Genomic DNA, 21,587 nt, shown 5'->3' with positions numbered 1-21,587 from the left:
CTCTTTTCTGAAAACTATTTGTAAAGGTGGTTAAATTAAGGATTTCTGAAGAGACTTTTAAACTAATGTTATTTTACACAGATGAGATATTGATGACATTTCAAAGCCATCTCACTGAATTTCTAAGGGGGAAAAAATGCTCACAGTCACTGATTTCATCATATCCGGTCGATAATACTTCAACACCTTTAATGAGTAAATCAGTGAAACACACCCCCGTCTTTGGTTAGAGATATATATATGTCTCTCACTGAGAGGTTTTACAGCTTCAGTGCCGTGGTGGGTGGCCATGGGTGAATTTGCAGTTTTGAAAAAACTTAAATGGTTATGGGAAGAACAGAGAATAAACTAAGCTGAAGGGAAATGAAGCGAGATGAAGGCAAAAAGACTGAGCCATTGTGTTAGCCTCTTCTTTGAGGTCTCCAAAAACCCCTGGACCATCTACCTGAAGTCCAGTATCTTTCATCTGGGGCTCACATCCAGCATCTTTCTGATGACTGAGAATTCTTCTGAGCACTTCATATCTGTCACCAAAGTTTTATTAGAGACCTTCATGTTTGGAGATTGTATGTGGGTGTGGGTGTGCCTGCGTGTGGTCTGTGTGTGCGTCTGCAGTCAGATGCAGACACGGAGCCTCAGTTCCTAAGAAAACAAATCCTATTTATTTGTATGAAGGCAACACAAGGTTAACAGAGGCCACAATATGCAAGCGTTTCACTTTTCAAGGAATACGGTAGTTGCGTCTAAGTGAGAGCCTTTAACTAAATTGCAAAGGATTATCCGAAATGGAAAACTGACAAAAGAGGAGGAATGTACACTGCAAATCGGAGATAAAAAAATCCTACAGTCTTTCAAAGTTTCTCAGGCCTTTTGATGTAATTATTGGTAACCAAAAATGACAAAACCTATGAATCCAATCAAATTCAACCATATATTAAAATTTCTTTTCCGTGTTTCTTTTTTTCGTTTCAGTTGATACTTTTGTCAATTAATTTCTATTTGTTGGACATATTTTAATTAGATGTCTTGAATTAAAACCTCTCTCTCCTAAAATAAATTTCTAATTAGATTTTTTTTAATTTTAGCAATATAACCTATATAAAATAAGAACTTGTTTGGCCCTCAATTCTACATGAATATTTCAGACCATTTCTGAAGACAGCTTATTTTAAAAGATAACCAGAGGGAAACCCCGTGCAATTTAGATTTAAGCTTAGACCAAAAAGAAAAGTTTTAAATATTGGGAGGAACAGATAATACCTTTATTGGAGTTAATTTGTTCTTTGAATGTATGAAAGTATGTCACAGGACTTAGCTATACCTGTGTGTGATACGGTGCCACAGTTTTTCAATCAACTGCATGTTTTCAACTTAAGTTTACTTAAAGTTTTCTGAAAAGAATTGTACAAAGACATCATTCAATTACGGATTAATCACTATGGCAACTGAGTCCTGGCGACTCAAAGGGGGAGGATATATTCTCCCCTCAGTTTCCTGCCAGCTGTCATAGTCAACCTTGGCTGCCTGAATCCAAGCCAAAATATAGACTGTGACCAACTCGAAGAAACTATATCTGTATTTTTATAAACTGGTACAAGTATCAGACTATAAAAGAAGACTTAATCCCCTGAATTGGATGACAGACACTTGGCACTCTTGCCAGTGTTTGACAGAGAAATAACGGGTCGCTTTGTAGTAAAACCTGGATTAATAGTAAACCCTTCTTTATGTTATTGCAGTGTGGTGTAAATGAGAGAACCAAGCATGCTGTCAGCCCGGGGCGGGGGTGCCCGGGGAGGAGAGTGCCTTTTCTATGACCAGTGCAGGTTTCAGCACTGTTCAGAATACTGTAAATACAGAATGTTATCTTAGTAAGAACTCTCTTTCTTGTATTTGTATTCGATTGGCATTTTGTAGATTCCTTAAAGAAAGGATTTCCACGAGCTGTGGTGGACTTGATTGTAGCGTGTTTATACAGCTTTGGGAGTCAGCAAGGAGGGACGGACTGTTTACAATGCGCAGACTCTGGGGAGATACAGCATTCATTAGCCTATTTTTCAGGATAGTGAGTGGCATGATGGGTAAAAGTAATTGTTCACAAATGACTGGTTTATGAAGTAGTCCAATAAGTTAGGTTTATGGTTTCAGCATGTAACGGAATTAATTCTTACTGGGTGGGATTTTTTTACGGTCTTACCGTTTTTCTTTCTGTAGCTAGATGTTAAATTTATGATGTCTGTATCAGAAAGTTATTCTTTCAAGTGATTTTAGTAGAGATCGAGTTTTTTTATGTTGCGTGTGTATATGTGTGAAGTGACATGGCCAGTGTCGGCATGAAAAAGGCTTTTGTGTTTCTACCTTTAGAACTGGGATTGCCTCAGAAAGACAGAGTGTCATTTGTGAAGAACACCTGTCACCTGGTCAGAAGAAGGAGAATCAGGTGTTAACTGTAAACACAGAGACCTGTCCCCCTCCTTGCTGGTGGCCGCGAGGAGCTGTGGCACCCTTCCTCACAGCGATGTCGCCAGGATTAATGGAGTAATGTCGCTTAATGAGCTGAAGTGTGCAAAACACATTCAACTCCTTGCAAGAAAGCCATAAATTTTCATTATTATAATTGAGATTGTTGCTTATTTTAGGGGTGACGAGTAAAGCTCTTCCTGTTACTCCCTGCAATGACCTGTTATTATTTTTGTTGTTAGTGGTACCAATAATTGAATAATACTAGAATACCAAGAAAGATACCTAGTCCCGTCCTCTCATTTTATAGATGGACCCCCCTCTTGAACTGTGCCTGATTTACCATCAAGAATACCATACAAAACACTGTATCTGATAGGAATTATAAGCCAATTTGATAGTGAACTAAACTGGCAAAAATAATCTTTGCCTATTAGGAAGTAGCTTGATTCTAACTCTTCTCCCACTAGTCATCGTTCCAAGTGCACAGAAGATTGATCTGGCTTTTTCTGAACAATTTCTCCATTTAGAAAACTTGGAAGATTCTCACTAGTCGAAAAACACTATTTCTTCAAATAATGTCTTCTAAGTAGCAATATAAAAGCTTAGAGCTGTAAGGCCCCACTGAACTCTGACTGACTCCACCTAATGACTTAAAGAATGTTAAGCACTTAACAGCCCTTTTCAAATTTTATTTTATCCCTCTATGAAAACCATGCTATCAATTGGACATGGCCACTTCATGGCACACCTATCGCCATCCATCCGAGAATCCTGCCTCGGCACACGTATGGATTCTTGACTTTTGTAGGACAAGTAAAGCAAAGTCATAAGGTTAGGGAGTCACAGTTTTTGGAATTTGAAGGATTCTTGGAGATTATTTAATGCAAACATGCTACTTTACGGATTGTTTTAAATGAGAGGGTAAGTGGCTTCTTTCGGGCTCAGCAGTGGCAGTCAGCGCAAATCCCTGGGATTTTTGATCCTTCTGTCGTCTCTTGAGTTCTTCCCTCAGTTCCTTTGGTTTCTTTCTTTCTTTTTTTTTTTTTGTGGAGATTTTACTGTTTTTATTACATTTTACTCTTCCAATATGACAAATCAGTCTAGTTTTCCAAGATAACTTGCCTGTAAAGAATTAGGCTCAATTTAGCAGTTAAACAAAAAATTCAAGTGGACTGAATGAGTCTTTCCCTTAAAAGAATTTTTTTTTGATGGTTAAAACTGTCCGGACTCAAGAAATACAATAAGACTGCTGCCACTATCTACTCTGCCAGTGATATTTTGGCAAAGATAGGATTTTTTTAACCCTTTTTCTCTTTATTTATGCTTTTTCTCTACCAGAAATAACCTTCAGCCTTACTTTCTAACCTCCCAATCTCCAGACTTTTCGGCATGTACCTTGGATGTGGCACCTCTTTCCACAAAGCCTGCCCCAGTTCCTCCCTAAGCTACAAGTAAGCTTTTTTCTAATAAAACTCTGGACTTCAAAACAGCAGGATGCATCTCTGATTCAATTTGATCATTCTGAAGACCTAAAATACTGTCTTGCATATAATTGATGCCTTCTGAATGAATTTAGGTTTTCAGTTGTTGTCAGGGTGCGATGAACCTCATCACTTATGTTCTGAAAAATTTTAAGTGGTTTAAAGTATCTTTTCCATGAACAACTTTCACAGTTTTCCTGAAAATTCTCTGGCGATGACTTGACGTTGTTCAGAGCTACTTCTGAATATATTTACTCTGCCTGGGAAAGCAGGCCCTCCTCATCTGAATTAAGAGTATCCTCAGGTTTGCCTGGTATTCATGGTCTTCAGTAAATTTACTCAGTCTGCACCTCCAACCATGTCATCTACTGTCCGATCCTCCACTCCAGATGGACCCAGTTTGAGTTCTGCTTCCTCCTTAAAGCCTGAGTCTTTGGAGATCACTCTCTTCCAAGCTCCATTCATGCCCATTCTCTGGGCCAGTCATCACTGTAGACATGGCGGACCCCATGTTAGTGTTTACTCTCCTCTTCTATATGTTACAAGTTGCTTAGGAATCAGGACCGTGGATACACTTTTATAATAAGCTCCAGCGCTTAGCAACAGGCAGCACAGAGTGGAAGGTCAGAGAACATTTGTTATTGGTAATTCCTGCAAGAAAGTACTTCATAAGGCAGATCCCCCCAACCATTTTCACTATGAGTAAAGGCGTCTTGACTCTTAGCTCCACAAGTGATCAGTGAAGGGGATACTCTTCAGGTAATAGCAGGTAATGGCAGGTAATGTAAACATGTTACTCATTTTGGAGCAGCATCAATGCTGGTACCCTTCATCTTCACTCATTATCTGTCATCTGTTGACCATCACGCTGGTACAGGAAACCCACACAAGAAGGGAAAGCATGGAGAATGATGAGCTTCCTCATCTAGCAGTAACAAATCTTAACAGTCACTCTGTCTTCCAGTTCTGTGAAATATCTCACTGTGTTTCTTTTCCGTGGCACACAAGGCCTGTCTCAGTTTGGTGCTAGCCTGCTTTTCCAGTCGCATTCCGAGACACTCATTCAGGATTATCGACACCAGCTCTGTGCCAGGCACTGGGCCAGACCCTGGGCATGTAAAGATGGACAGGCCCTTCCTAGTCAGCCTTTAGTTTATGAATTAGTCTCCAAGCACACTATGGCCTTTTACCCTTCCGTGCCTTTGCTCCTGTGGTTCTTTTGTTTCAAATTCCACTTACCTGTGTCTGCCTGTCAAACTCCTACCCCTGTATCATCAGTGACAGCTCTCCCAAGTCTTCTCCAAAGCAGTATAAATGTCTTCCTCAAATTCATCTTTACTTATTTCTGCACACGTGTACGTGTGCTATAGCACTCATCACATTGCATTGTGTGTACTATACATATGTCAACAGGATGCTTTCAGCTGCAAACAATAGAGTAACCATCTAAAAATTGCCTGTCTAATAGGTCATTGAGCTATTTCACATAACGGCAAGTCTGCAGGGAAGCATTTCCAGGTTTGGTGTTCCAGTTCAGTGACGTCGTAAGAACTCAGGCTTTCCCATTTTCTGTCCCACTTTTCTTAGTAAGTTAACTTTCAGTCCCATGAAGCCTTTTGCCTCATGCTGCAGGATGACTACTGCATGTCAAGAACTTATTTCCTCATACAAATGTATCCAAAGACAGGAAGGTGTGGTTCTCATATATTCTCCTTCTGCTGAGGGAGGAAAGTCTTTCTGGCAGAACATAAGTGGCTTGACTCATCTTGGTTTATCCCCTAAGGACTGAGAGAGCAAGCCACCTGCCCTGAACACATTTCGAAGAGAACCTCCACTTTGTTCAGACAACAAAGAGGGAGGCAGGGGCTGTTGGTAGGCCATGAGCAGTGTCTGGCACTGGATTCCTGGTTAGACTGTTGGAGCTCTTTTGCATTTGAAACTGAATCTTCCTCTATCTTTTATTCCCAGGACCTAAAATAGTCCCTGCTACCTAGATATTCAATTAGAGCTTACTGATTGTAATTGAGTTTCTAGTAGACACTAAAAAGACTCTATCAATAGAAATGTGAAGAATTACTCTAACTTATTAGTATAAACATGAGTTCTTGTGTGGTGTGTTGGCTTTAGGCAGGATAAACACGTCTGAACTGTGACCCTTGACCTAATATGGAAGTTGTGATATTTTTGCAAATTTGCTGATGAAGATAGAATCCCTTTTAATATAATCAAAGTCAGCTCTCATCCCATTTATGGCAGAATTATTGGTTAAGTTGATGTTTTTTATTAAACGTGTCAGTTATCCTGTATCCAAGTTACCATCACAAATTTTAATTAATCCATGAACAGTTTTCATGACTGCTTCACATTAGCTGCTTCAAAATGGAATTGGAAAGCCACGTCCTACTTTTATTCTGTATTTAAGGCTGTCCTGTTACTGTGGCCAGGTGAAAGAATGGATCCCTTAAGAGAAAGAACTTTTCACTTTGTTCAGAAAAATTATTCGGGCCACTCGTATTTCCCACCACATACTTGCAGCAAAAGAAAACTAATTTTAGTTTCTCTTAAGAATATCCTTGATGCATCAGTAAAAATTACTAATTTTATTAAATCTCAATCCTTGAGAACTCTTCTTTTTAATATTCTGTTTAATGAAATAGGAAGTGTCCACAGCACTTGTGTAATTGAACTGCACACTGAACTAGCCATTTTTTTTTTTATGGAATGCAGTTTGTACTTGGAAGAGTGACCGACAGACAAACTATGGTTATTAAGATTTATGTAGTTGGTAGATACTTTCTATCACTTCAGGGGAAACAACAGACTTGTTGCCAGGCATAAAATTCAGGCTTTCAAGTGAAAATTAAAATATTGAAAAATTTGTATCTGCCACCATGACCATGACCCCTTCCCGATATCTAAAAATTTTTCTGATGCAATAGGTGGTGATAACAACAAATACAGTCCTTCAGTGTTGTATAATTGAATGTGTCAACATTTTCAGGATCCACATAACTCAGTTAATCAGCATTTTCCAAGTGACTAGTGAATGATATTACAAAATTATGCAAGGGGGACAAAATTCAGCCAAAGTATGAAATATACTGATGCATTTTAATTTTAACAATATAAAAATCTTATTTATATAGTATCGGGTATTACGTGAAACTAACCTTAATGGAATTCTGATAAAGAATTAAAAAAAGAATATTTACAGTTATCTGAAAAGCCTGTGAAAATACTGTCCCCTTTCCCAGCTACGTATCTGTATGAAATAGCAATGTTGCAACAGATTGAATGCAGAAGCAGATATGAGAACCCAGCTGTCTCTTATTAAGCCACATATTAAAGACATTTGCCAAAGTATAAAACATAGCCACTCTTCTGGCTAATTTTTCATTTGTCTGCCTTGGGGAATATAAACTTTTTTTGGTTGTTGGTAAAAAGTTATTTAAGCTAACATGTATAGCTTATTGTTGAATCTTTTTAACTTTGAATAGATGTATCCCACATGAAACAAAAATCTCTTAGGGACCCTCAATAATTTTTAAAGTGTAGAGGGTCCTAAGACCGAAAATTTTCAGAACTGCCATCTTAGACCCTATGAACAGGATCACCCGATCATCACATTCAGTTCTAGTGGAACATACTTTCAGTTGGCCTTTCCCAAATGAAGGCTTTCTGCCTCTTTCATGATTCAAGAAAGCTCATCAGAATAGCAGAGAGTGAAAATGATACAGTTAAAGGAAATCCCTTGTAATTTACTAAAAAGATGACTCATTCGCAGATTTCCACACTTTATTATTAATAATAATCTGCATCAAACTTTACAACTAGTGCGGTGACCAGGTGTCATTTGTGGCAGGGTACTCGAAACGTCCCTCCCCTAGACACTGGAGGGTCATCAGCGGCCTTGGAACTGAATCGGCCTGCACAGAAGCCTGGGCGCACTCCAGCTGGAGGCCTGGTGGAAGGAAGCGAGGGCCTAGGCCTCCCGTGGGAAGTGCCAGCCGCTGGGAAGGCAGGCCGGGGCGGGCGCCTGCCAAGAGAGACTTTCATTACATTTTTTTCCATCGGTACCACCCTTCCGTGATCTTTTCACTGACAGGTACTATTTAGTGTAGGGCATTCAAGTCGTCTTTGGAGGCATTTTTACAGTAATATAAATAATACATATAAAGGTTTACAATTGAGCCAGGGCTGTAAGATGCTAAAGACCTACTCATTACTACTTCTTAGAGATCTTAAAAAGACTGGAAGAATTGTGGATTTTAAATATGGAAGAGACTGATGGGAGTCCCAGATCCAAATTTTTATCCCCTGGATCCTGAACCCCACATCCCTCATTATCTCTCAGGACAATAAGGCTCAAAAAGATTTAAAAAAAAAAAAAAAACCTTCCCCAAATTTATATAGTAAGTGACCAAGTAAGGCCTGGACCCCAGGGCTTGTGGTTTGCTGAGTCCAGTACTCAGACAGCTGCCCCTCAAAGGCCCTAGATCCTGCTCTGTCCTTTGTCTGGAGGAAATATTAAAGGGAACTTACTCTCTGACCACCGTCCCGTGAAAGACTGAGGATTTATCAGCAAACACTCCATGTTGCTTTTTTTAAAAGGTCATTGCCACCGTCTCACCTGGCCCTTTCCCACAGGTTGACCTCTGTGGCAGTGCCTTCAGGGTCACAATTCCCAAGGAGATGGGGTTTTTATATTTCCGTTTGTAGTATGTGCCCCGCAGTATTCACCTGCACTCCAAGACCTTATCACTTTGTTCTTTTAGATAGATGGGTTTCTTGGACGATGGGAAATGGACTGTTGTGCATAAAAAAGGAAGGTAGGCTTGGAACAGCCCATATAAAGTTGTCCTGTGGTTCAGTCAGAAAGCAAAGTACTTTCAAAAAGAAAAGACATGTATGTATAAAACTGAACTGTAACGATTACTCCTTCTAGGAGGAAAACAGAACCACAGTAACGTACAAACTTTAACCTCCCCCCACCACCCCCCAAAAAAAGTTTTGGGTTTGAATCTAAGTGTTTGTTTTTTCAGATTTGAATGACATTTTTAAACATATGCAGAAAATTATACTTCAGTGTATATTTGTGGTGGGTCCTCTAACCAGCTGGCTTTTCTCCAGAGGCTGAGTGAAGGCAGTTCAGGGGTAGCTCGCAGTTGCCTTAGGTTTTTGTTGAGTATTGGAAAACTGCATTTACGGTAATTTTTCCTGCCTCCAGGCAGAAATCTTGAATGATTACTTCGAGGACAGAGGATTTTTCACACTTGTGGAAAGATCCTTAAAAGTTTTTGTCCTTTTAGACTCTCAGATGCCATCTGAGTGAATTTATTTACATGTGCTGTATGTTTTTATAATACTCCTGATTCCTTGTTTTGCAAAGACAAGCAAGTTTATGACTTTTTATGTGTTTACGGGGTTTGGCCCTTACCCAAAGAGAGATTTCTTTGTAATCTTTTGTTTGAACAGATGTGTAAACAAAAGCATTGTTGCCTCTCAGACTTCACTGTTTAAAGTTTAGTGAAGAAAAAAATAATAAAAGAGCACTTGTTTTTCTTTCTTTCTTTCTTTCTTGTTTTTTCTTTTTTTTTTTTTTTTTTTTTTTTTTTTTTTTAGTCTTTATGGCAGAGTTGGTATGATCAGGCCAATGTGAGGGCCTTTGGCTACACAGTGTGCCCATGTGTGGCGGGGACCACAGCATAGCTTATGAAGCTCTGTGCTATTCTCAGTAACAAGGTGTAAACTGGAGAGCTTTTCTTGTGATGGGCAGATCCTCTGGTGATTTTAGACTCCAGACTTAATTAATCCTTCCATTCAGGCTTCTCCACGTGTCAGAGCCATTGGAACCTTACAGTACCTCTGAAAATCTCCCTGTTTCCAATTTTCTCAGTGACTAATCAAGCCTACTCACCTGGTTATGGAAAAAACCAGTGAATGTGGCTATTCAGTATATACTGCGCTTTGTTCTAGGTATGCTCTGGTTTCTAGAGAAACCAGCTAAGCAGACAGATCCATTCGAAAATTGCTCAATAAAGGTTTCACTAAATGCCAGTAGCCTCCCAGGGACAGGTTACCCATCCTATCAGGCTGTTCTTCACTCTACATTGTCCCCCTCCACACTTCCTCTACTCCGTGGCAGGTACAGATGAGCAGGGGAGAAGGAATCAGCATTATGTGCACTGGCTATGGCTGTGTCTCTGGCAATTAGCCCTGCTGAGGTTTAGAAAGATGGCAGAGATTACCATAGTGTTTCTCCTGCCAAAGTGGGAACTAGAGGCTATTCGTGGTTTGCTTTTGAAACTCACTTCCCTGGATTGTGTTTCATGCCCCATTTGTTACAGGTGCGTGGGTTTGGGAAGGACTGATTCCTAGCAAGTTTTCTCATCCCCTTGATATTCCTAGAGTTGTTTAGTAATTTACCTCCAAAATTACCTTTTACTTCAAAGACTATTAATAGAAAGAGGTCAGTTTTTTTTTTTCTTAAACATTCTCTGCACTATTCCAGTGAAGTTTCCAAGTATATAAAGATAAGTTTCATATGTAGCAGAGTAAATAGAAAAATGTTAATGTAATCATATGGCTGTGAGGTAGGGGTAACAGTCCCCCTTTTCCCATTTCTCAGTACACTGACATTACTGTCTGCAAACTTCTTTAAGAGTCAGGTTTTTTTTTTTTATTCTTTCATACTGAAAATCTATATATACCTCATCTTCTTTTTCAGTTATGCCTTTCAAAAAAAATAACTATTGGTTCAATAAAAAGAATGCAGTTTGGTTCAGGGCTAATGCCTTGAAATACAGACAGTACACTTTGAGTTTAAAGGAAGAAGAAAGTATTTATTATCAAAGGCCATTTGATGTCTCATACTGTTGGCCTAAAAATAAGAAACTTTCCTTCTAGAACCAATATAAACCTAAAACTTTACAGTAAGAAATAAGTTGTATAGAATTACGTACAGTTGACTAGGTCTAGTGTAAATTCGTTGTGACTATTCTAAAAGAAGGAATTTTTCCCTATGAAAGTGACCTCTTATTTAATATAATCCTACTGTATATTTTTTACAACTTAAAATTACATCTTTTATTTTACAAAATGTATACTTTATACATTCTAAATAGTAATTTTTATGATGTACTTTCAAATATATTTTACAAAGACATTAGAAAAATGAATAGTGATTTTATAACTTTATCAAAATTCAGTTGAAGCAGATATTCATGATATATTGTGAAGCATAGGGAAATACAGCCTTAGTTTTGTAATAACTTTAAATGGATTATAGTCTTAAAAATATTGAATCACTATGTTGTACACCTAAAACTAATATAATATTGTAAATAAACTTCAGTTTTAAAAAGCAGATATTCATGAAGTCTTTGAAGTTAGCCATTTCCACATTAAACATTTAATTGTGGATAAGTGAGGAGACTTATTTTGGCCAAAATATATTAAAACAATTACCATTTATAGCGCCAATACATATTTAATGTTTCTGTTGAATTAAACAATTCTTTGCATTCTGAATTTTATTTTTAATGACAAATACTTTTGTAACAATATGATATTATGTTTTAAATTTTTAATTATATGTTAGATGAGGACTTACATAATTAACTGTGGCCCACCTTTTACCTTTTTAGAGCTGTTTAACTCTGGTCTGAAGGGAGAGTGGTTTTCCCCTCCTTTTCCAGTTTTCAACTGACTGCTCCATGTAGAACATGTATGTCTAAAGGAGGAAGACACAGTACTACTCATAAATCAGGATTGTTATTTCAGTGTTCTTTGATAAATTCAGCTTCTTAAGTAACCCCACATTTCCATTCAATTAATCTCATCATCAGATGGATCTTTTTAACTGTATTTTTACATTATCTAGAAATGATTACTGCATGTTTTATGCCTACTAAGTTTTATTTCTAATGAAGATTCCATAAGTTGAATTTGATTTTTTTCATTAAAATGCCTAACAATACCTAATAATTTATGGAAATAATCATGAACATAGCAATTACTTACTTATATATTATATTCTTAACCATGGTCAAGCTTTCTAAAATACTTATTAGACATTTTATACTATACAAATACTATACAAAGTTCTTATCTTCATAATTTCTTCCTTATTATGATAGCCATGAACCTTAAGATGAAGGAAACCTTCATAAAAATCACAGAGTATAGTACAGATATCACCTCAAAGCAAATCTTGGATAATTTTGAAGAAATTTTTAAAGAAAATGTTAGGAACAATTAGGGGCTTTTGCAGAAACTGGGATCTCTGCTTTTTTTCATGTTATGATCTCAAAATTACCTATCAAATACAGACATAGTTTTCCAGTTGTTGGCCATTCTCTTGTCTGGGGGAAAAGAGGAGTGGACTTATTTTGCTGTCTTGAGCCAGCAGTCTCATCTGCTACCATAATGTTAAGGAGCAACAGTATTATCTCTTAAATTCCTAGCCCAGGTCATTTTACTGAATTTTTCATCACTTGACCCTTCATTACTATTGCCACTTCCTAGTGTGGCCTCAGTGTCATGTGACTTTACTGAATTTCTCTAATTTCTCTAAGCCCCTGAAGGGTGGGGGCCTCTTTGTGTATGTAAATATTTTTGTTCTCAACTACATAAGCATGGTGGCAAGAACATAATAAGTGCTTATTAGTAAATAATTGTGGAATGAAAGCCATTCCCTTCCCATATTCAATGACATGTGCCTCTTCAATCCCATGGAACTCCTGTAGAAGAAAAAATACTTGTCTTATTGATGTGAGTCTGTGTCTAGCAAACTTTTCTAGTATTTGTATGCCTGGAAATTTCTTAAATGATAGTTTAACTGGATATAGAATTCTAGGTTGGCAGTTTTCTTCTCTCTGCTTGTGGAAGATACTGTTATTTTGTGGTAGTGGTGGTAGTGGTAGTAATGAAAAGTTTGCCTTTAGTTGATCATTATTTCTCTATGGGATATCTTTTTTCTCTGGTAGTTTTTAAGACATTCTCTTTATCTATGATATAACAGGGTACAGATTTATTTTCATTTTTCCCATTAGAGAAAAAACTTTTTTAGTTTGAGGATTCATGCCTTCTTCAGTTCTCTGCCATTATCTCTTCGGCTTTCTCTCTTTCGTTTTCTCTCCTTCTAGTATTTTAGAAATTTTGGTATGTCTTCTGTCCCTTAATTTTTCTCTCTTGTTTTCCTTTCTTTCTTCCTTTCTTTGTTAAGCTCTGCACTCAGAATGCTGAGTAATTTTATTCTACCAGTTTATCAGCTATCATTGTGGGGCTGTTTAGTCTGGTGCTTAACCCTATGTTTTGTGTTTGTTTCTATATTTTTTTCAAAACTGTGTTTCCTTTTTAGAGTTTGTATTTGATTCTTTCTCAGATCTGGTGTTTTGCAATACCCAGTTCTTCTCTTGTCTTTCTGGACATGCTAAAGCCTTCGAAGTCTCTTTCGGATTGCTTTATTGTCTGTAATTCCTCAGATACGGATTCTCACATTTGTTGTCCCTTCCCGTTTTCATTGTGGTAGGTTTTGTATGTTCTTTATCATTTTTATTGGAATTCCTCTTTTTTCCCCATTGGAATTGCAGGCATTCTCTGGATTAAGAAAATGTTCCTATGTTATGTTTTTCTATTCACCCCTCATTGACATCTATGGTTTTCACTGGTTTGGGGCCAGTTTTTTACGTCGGTTTCTGGCTTACATTTTCCATACCATGCATGTGCTGCAAAATTAGATTCCACAAATGGCACAGGTTGTGCATTCCGTGTTTTCACCAGTGATTCTAAGGTGGAAGTACGAAGGCAGCCTGTTTCTGTCCTGTGTCCCCAGTTTGGGCTTTCCTAGCTTTAATTTGCAAATTGGATATCCTTTTAATTCCTACTGTGTTTTGGTTGGTTGGTTGGTTGACTTTTGGTCTTTTTGGTTCTTATTTTTTATTGCAGTGTAGTCAGTTTACAATGTTAGTTTCAGGTGTACAGCAAAGTGATTCAGTTGTACATATACATACATAGATTTTTTTCAGATTCTTTTCATTACAGCTCATCAGAAGAAACTGAATATAGTTCCCTGTGCTATACAGTAGGTCCTTGTTGTTTATGTGTTTTATTTATAGTAATGTGCGTCTGTAAATCCCCGTTAAATCATTTTCATCTTCCCTCTCCACACGGAGTCCTGCAGACTGTAAGCTAAGACCCTACCCCTGGGAACTGTGAGCCTCAGCTCTCACTTACTGCTGTGTTACTTCTTTGGTTTTGGCATCTAGAGATTTTCCTTTCTTACTTTCAAGCTCAAGTTTAATTCTGTTGTTACTGTTATCAGATTGCATCCAGTGTTTCTCCTTTTGGAGTGGGATGGGAACTTTCCACATATTCACCATACCATTTTGTCAGAGAAATTAGAACCATATAGTTTAAAATTACTTTTTCTTGGCCCACTGTTTTTAACAATTTGTGTTAAGCAAGCAACCCTTAGTCTGTAAAATAAATATGACTCTATCTATATGATTCATATGTCTGTATGATTCAATCCACTGTAATTAGCATCTTACAGTCCCTAAATTCTTGCAACCCAGTAGAGATTGAAGTAAGACTATGAAAATGGTTTATTTCATTGTCACGTAAAGACTGGTATTTTTTAAAAGTTTGACTTCTTATGTAAAATTGAATAACAAAGTGCTTAATAATATAGAGAGAAATCACTGAATTAAAACCTTTAATATCCCATTTTTAGGTCATTATTAATATAATCATTAATTTATCCTTATTTAGGAGAGTGGATGTCAGCATGTTTATCAGTTTAGCCACAGTCTAGACAACAGAACATCATATTGCCTCTACTTTTATTATATTTTTAAGAAAGGTGTATCTTTAGCATATATTTTAAAGGATGGATACAATAGAAACATCATATTACTGCTAAAAATAATGTCTTCTTTAAAGATCTAACAAGATCTGACAATGAGATCAGTTGGAGAACATGATATACTAGATTATAAAGAATATTGGGAAAAGGTGAGACAGTCTCCCTATTTGACCAAAAATGACTATTTTGTTCAGACTGTTTTTGCTTTCATCCCATTTTTCAGACACATAAGGGAAAAATGAAGGGAGCTATGTCGACAGATACAAAGGAACACCAACAAGCAGGCGAGGGAAGCACGCCATATCCCCTTTACCTTTCACACCCTGTGAGCCAGAAGAAGAAGAAAGTCTACCGTACAGAGCAGACCACCTTCATAATTGGAGAAACACCAAAAGGAATCCGCAGGTATGTCATCTGTGACAACACTGGACTTTATGAATAATAAAGAATGTATAACTTCCTAGTAAAATACACAAAGTGTTTGAATTTTAACTACACCTGGCATCTGAATATTTCAGAAAAATCTGAATTTGTACACTTAAAAGAAATCCCAAATGTTTTAGATGTTTTAAGAAGGCTTATCCCTGAATTGATTTAAAAAATGAAATCATTTTGTGTAGATAAATGAAATACTTAAGTGCATTATATTCGTTCATGTGTTGAATATTTATTGAGCACCTAGTATGCACGCAGGCATCGTGCTAGGTGCTGAATTTACTGTGTAAAACAGGCGGGCATAGCGCCCACAGGACAGTGGGATGGGGGCTGGCATCAGACCGTAAATTTCTCAAAAGTAAAAAAAAACTTATAAATAAATAATTTTAAAATGGTGTTTTAGAGGAAAGAAATGGACAGGCCTCCTTGATGGAAAATAATGGGAGGGGGAGTTACAACGCTATGCAAGGGACGTTTTGGTTAGGACCTGAAGAATAAGCAGGCAAAGAGCCAGAGTAAGAACTTTCTGAAGAGGGAAGAGGTTTGGTGCGTTCAGGAACTGAGAGCAAAGACGGGTGTACTTAGTGCGTAATAACGTAACAGAGAGTGGCGTGAGGTGAAGGGAGAGACACAGATGGGGCTGGAGCACGCAGAGCCTTGTAGATTGTGGAAGAGAATTTAGATTTTGTTGCAACTGCAGTAAAAAGCTATTGAAGCATGACGTGATCCGATGTATGTTTCTAAAAGATTGTTCCAGCTGCTGCATGGAAGAGGGCAGAGAGGACTAGGGGAAACCATAGGAACTAGGTGATGGTGGTTTGCAATAGAGTGGTTGCCATGGAGACAGAGCCAAATGGATGACTTCAGTTTTGTGGTTGTTGGGAGAGAGAGAAGACGGGGTTACTCCCAACATTCCGCCTTAGGCAACAGATTGGATTTACTGAATGGGGGAAACTAGGAGAGACACACGTTTGGAGTAGAAAAAAAATCGAGTTCTCTTTCGCTCATATTATTAAATTTGAGGTTGTAGGGACATGCCACATAGGCAGTGGATATGCTAACTCTGAGATTCGGGGACTGGAGATCTAAATTTGGAAATTGTCAGCATAAAGATTATGAATAAATGGCTTTAGAGCTGTGGAGTGTGTGAATGGCTTAGGAACAGAACACAGAGAGTAGAGGAGGAGCCCCAGGACCGAGCTTGAAGGGTGACCATGGGTGCCTACTGGGTAAGAGGCCCCCTGCATGGTCCTGAAGCCATGAGAAGTGAGAGTTTCCAAAAAGAGGGAGCAGTTCACTTTGTGGAATGCACCCAGCATCAATCCGAGGAAGTGGGGACGTGGCCCTCGAGCTGGGGAGCTCAGTGGCTGCCTTTACGGGAGCATCTAAGGAGGCAGGTCCCAGGGCGAGCGGGGCGAGCAGAGCATGGGCAGCCCCTGTGACTGCTGCAGCAGTAGCTGGAGGGCACTGTGGGATCAAGGGTAAGTTTTTTGTTTGTTTGTTTGTTTTAAGTGGGGAAGATCGCAAAAGTTGTTTCTATGTTGAGGGAAAAGGCTAAGAGGGAAAAAAGAGACCTTGCCAGAGAGGTGATAACAGAAAGAGTGCAGTCCTGGAGGCAGGAGACAGTGAGATCCAGACCGCTGGCCACGGTCTAGCCTTTGAGAAGCATTAAGAGAGAGCAGATGAAGACAGGCACAGCTACGGCGATGTTTCCTCAGTTAATTGAGAGTTAAAGTCATCAGTACAGGGGGGAGAGAGAAATTATGAAATGAATCATTTATAAAGTAGGAAAGCAAGCTTAGTGGGTGATGTTAAATTTAAATCCCTGTTTGAGAGTAATTCCAGTAAAACCGTCTGCAGCGTGCAGACCTCATTCAGCAAGCTTCAGTTGCTCAGCTGCAGACACAGAATAGGGAAGCAGCTGGGTTTAGGGAACAGGGGTTAGAACGGAAGGAGAGAGAAGCAAGGAAACCGAAGGATGTTCGCAAAGGAATGATTATAAAATTGAACCTAAGCTGGACGAGGGGGGGCTGATGATAGCGAGAAAGAGAAAAGTCAGTACATTGGAGGACTCAAGGTCAAAGGTGTATTCCAGCACTGCTGTCGCTGGGGTCACTGAGCCGCTGGACGGCAGCATGGTATGACTGAATTCAGGGATTTGGAGAATGTGGAGTTCACGGTGATGACAGTGGTGGTGTATGACCTTGGGAATAGGGGCCTGACATGAATTGAGCTTTAGGAGGTGAGGTAAAGATATTGGTAGGCCAGGAGTTGGGTGGGACATCCACATGGATACTGATGTTACCAAGAATGATGGCAGGAACTGGGAAAGGAAGCAGCAGTATCCAGGATCTTGTTCACTCACCAGCAGGAGGCAACTAGGAAGTCTGTTAACAAGTTGGGGGATGAGAATGGTTAAGCCAGATACCTTAAAGAGGGGAAGGAGAAAAGACTGGTCTAGACGCAGCAGAGTGAAGCATGACCCCTGAGGTTTAAGGATGTGAGGTGTGGGAGTCTTGACTTGGGAGGGCTGCATGAGAGGAGGCAGTATCAGGGGACAGAGGGGCCACTCGGGGAGAAGACGCAGGAGAGCTGGTAGGGCATAGCCTGGTCCCGGGGCCCCGAGGAGTGGTCTGGAAGGATGGGGGTTTAGATTAGATCAAGGATGTAGAGACGAGGAAGGGGTGAGAAGCCAGTGAGGAGTAGTGTCTGAGGTCAGCAGGCAGCGGAGGAGTGGGCAGACTGGTCCCGATGGTGTCTGCGGACAGTGGGAAAACGGGGGTTGCTCTGTCTGTTCCAGTTGCTTCCCTCAGGGTTTTGGCAACTCCCAGGCAACTGGTCCGTCAGCTCCTGGGGGCTGGTGTAGCAGGTTGGAGCTCGCTCTCACCTGCCCACCATTATCCAGAAAGGCGGACATCCCACACTGCTACCGCAGCGCAGCTCCCCACTAATAGATTTAGCACCATGACTGAGTAAACTTGGGGCAATTTTCTTTGGGCAGTTACTTTGCTAGGAGCCCAACCACGTACATTTTACCAGTCTTTGAGGAGCACAAGCACCTGTACCCCCTTTAGCACTGTATAGAAAAATGGAAGTATCAACAATGATCAGGTTTTGCTTCCTTTTTTTTTTTTCTCTACCCAGCCTGGGGAATAAATGCCTCATGGTAGATAAAAAAGTGAATGGTGTCTAATACTAGAATGCCAACATCTGAGCTAGGGAACAGTGTCCGGACTGCTGGCGCCTCTTTCCCACCACGCATCCTGCTTTATTATGTGAGTCAGGACCCCGTCCCATGTGGCAGCCCCGTGGAGCACCTGCATGTGGTTTCCAGTCCTGCCTTCACTTCAGAAAGCTTAGGCAGAAAGAAGATAATTTTAACCATGTTCCACTGCTTCTCCCTCCACAATACACAGCTACTCTTAATACACTTACTGAAAGGCTGAAAGATACCCGTCTTTTTCTTCTTCTTCTTCTTTTTAATTTTTAACACCTTTATTGTGGTATGGTTCCTGTACAGTAAACTACGCATATTTCAGTACATACAATTTGATGGATTTTGATGGATGTCTACGCCCATGAAACCACCACCACAATCAAGACAGCTAACATTTCCATCACTCCCCAAGAGGTGCAGTTTTCAAAAGATACCTTTCTTTGGTTTCCTTTTTTTTCCCCCCTCTTTCTCTAAGTGGCATATGAGTGTCTACAAAATTTCCCTCACAAAGTGGCCAGCTTATATGCTCTGGTTGTACCTTAGAGTTCCTTAAATATTTAGAGAAAATTCTTTTAAAGCCCAAGAATTACAAAAGCAAGTTCAGAAGGCAAAAATGAGATGAACTGTAATCAGAGCTCATCCTGTAAAGGGCAGCCACGCAGCCTAGCTTACCTGCATCCCACGCAGCTAGAACAGGATCTGAAGCGCCTTTCCCCTCCGAGGTGACGGGATCGCAGGATCATGGGTGAGGTTAGCACAGCAAAGGCGAAAGCACTTCGGCAGCTGCCTAGACATCACCAAGTCTGGGGTGAATAAAAGACATCAGCCTGCAGCCTGGCCAACAGCTTAATCATCATGGCACAGGTATTTATTAGAAAGGCTGTGAACACAGATTTGGAGATGATTAACGAACAAAATAATAATACTTCATTACTTCATGTAAATTGAGAACTGAAACCCTTTAAGAACATACTTACTGCTTTCCAACAAGAACACTGGCGATTTCCAAGACAGCAATTTGGAAAGTTGTTTTTGTTATTAAGTACTCTCTTGGCAATGAGTGTGGCTGACGATCAGGCGTAGGTAGTACCTGGATTTGGGCCAGCGTGGCGAGGACTGGAAGCCGGGGCGCGCACCTGAAGCCACAGAAGAAAGGCACGGGTGTGCAGAGCGGATCGCCACTGAAATCAGAGGAAGCACAAACTTTACGTAACCTGGTCTGGGTGGCAAAAATAGTGGTGGTTTTACATAAAGCCCCTGTTTACATACATTTCAAAACAAACCATCAGGGTTCTCTGTTGTGTGCAGGGTAAAGTTCAGACTTCTGAGATGGCATGCAGGCCCCCTGATGATTTTCAGGCTCTTCAAGTTTGGCAGGAACTCCTGCCCTCCGCGCACCAGGTCTTCTAGGAATGGGGCCTGTGCACGTTCCCTCCCTTCCCAGACGGCTTCCTCACTCATCTTTACCTGGCTGGCTCGAGGTGACGGCGGAGAAGCCTTCCCTGCCACCTTGCCCACCACCAGTCACTGGCTTAGGTACCCCTTCTGTGGGCGCCAACAGGGCCCATGTTTACCTCCGTCGTGGGATTTATCAGTCCCTTCTGGTTTGATTTTCACATGTCTGTCTCCTCCAACTGGACTATAAACTCCTGTCAAGGAACTGGGAGTTTGTTTACTGGTTTTTGTTTTTGTTGGGGGAGTGGTCGTCTATCTATTAATTTATTTATTTTTAATTTTTTTAATGGAGGTCCTGGGGATTGAACCCAGGACCTCGTGCATGCTGAATACACATTCTACCCCTGAGCTCTCCCCTCCCCCTGTTCACTGTTGTATTGTTCTACAGTGCCAAGCACATAAGAGGGCTCTATAAATAGTTGTTGAATGGATGAATGAATGTTTTAAGGAAATATTATATTAAAAATGGATATAATTCTAAAATTTGGGGACTTTTCATCATGGGCTGCAGCAGCATCTTTTGTTTAAAAGAATGTTTATAAACTGGGCTCTCAGCTCACGGCCCACACACAGCATCAGCAAAGCAGTACCGTCTGTCTCAGTCTGCATGGGCTGCTGTAACAAAACATCACAGACTGGGCCTTAAGAGACAGAAATCTGTTTCTCACAGTTCTGGAGCCTGGGAAGTCCAAGATCAAGGTGCCGGCTGATTTGGCTCCTGGTGTGAGGGCTGTCTTGTGGTTTGCAGATGGCCACCTTCTCACTGTGTCCTCTCAGGGCAGAGAGAGAGCTCTCTGGTGATTTCTTATAACCAGTTTTAACCTTAATTACTTCATAAAGGTCCCATCTCCAGATACAGTCACACCAGGGATTAGGGCTTCAACATAGGAATTTTGGGGGCAGATGGGGACAGCTCAGTCCATAGCACCCTCACCTGGGAAAAGGAACCGTCAGTGCCCAGGGTTCCTAAACAGCCTTTCTACCTCCATCTCACCAGATGGCCTATTTCCTCACACGTGCATTAACATCTTTTATTAATATACTAAGACTGACACTCACTTTTTCAGATAGCGTCTGACTTAAGTTTAGCCATCTATACTGAAGTCAGATCAGTCAGATCAGTACTGGAAAAGAATCTAGGTTTCTCAGTCTAGAACTTTCCTTTAGGCTCATCAAAAACTTGTGGGAAATTCCTATGTTGTATTTGTGGAAGAAGGAGAAAAAAAGGAGAGAGAAGGAAAAAAAAATTCCTCATTTTTTTGAGCATTTTCTCTTTTCTAGTCACTAAGACCCTTCTTTGACAATTTCATTTCATGGGACTTGAATGCAATATAGATTTTCAAATACAGATTGTATAAATTATGGTTCTCATGCAAGTCATAAATTGGCTGACTTTGGAGGAGTAGCAGGCTGGGGTCACACAATTCCCAGGAAGTACCTGATAGTATAAATCAGAACAACTTAAAAAGCTGGTGATTTCATAAGCTAACATATTTTTTCAGAAGGATAAGGAAAAAGGTCACATTCTGCTAAGTGCAAAATGCATGTTCATTATGGAATTAAGCTAAAATATGCTAAGTGAATAAGATGACATACTTTGCCTCTGCATAGCATAACACTGATGGCAAGGTTTTTAGAACTTGTTTTAAAAGTGTTTAAAATGTAATAA

The 21,587-nt window shown here is 39.9% G+C and overlaps 1 protein-coding gene and 1 long non-coding RNA gene across 6 annotated transcripts in view; one reads left to right on the top strand and one right to left on the bottom strand.

Annotated features, from left to right (window-relative positions):
* Positions 1-21,587, top strand: part of ERCC6L2 (ERCC excision repair 6 like 2) — a 96,025-nt gene that overhangs the window by 59,111 nt on the left and 15,327 nt on the right. For all 5 annotated transcript variants that reach the window (XM_072959159.1, XM_072959161.1, XM_072959162.1 and 2 more), the window contains one exon: positions 15,035-15,216. In XM_072959159.1, coding sequence (XP_072815260.1) covers positions 15,035-15,216 — 182 coding nt within the window. The remainder of the gene's footprint in view (positions 1-15,034; positions 15,217-21,587) is intronic.
* Positions 7,793-19,853, bottom strand: LOC140695964 (uncharacterized). The gene is made up of 3 exons (XR_012071828.1): positions 19,136-19,853; positions 11,583-11,676; positions 7,793-7,980 (listed from the first exon to the last, which is right to left on the bottom strand). It is a non-coding gene; the product is annotated as an uncharacterized lncRNA (long non-coding RNA).

The sequence above is a fragment of the Vicugna pacos genome, chromosome 4 (genome assembly GCF_048564905.1).
Source record: "Vicugna pacos chromosome 4, VicPac4, whole genome shotgun sequence".
NCBI classification, from domain to species: Eukaryota; Metazoa; Chordata; class Mammalia; order Artiodactyla; family Camelidae; genus Vicugna; species Vicugna pacos.
The sequence above is the reverse complement of the archived record's forward strand: the minus strand, read 5'-3'. Positions and strand labels throughout refer to the sequence as shown.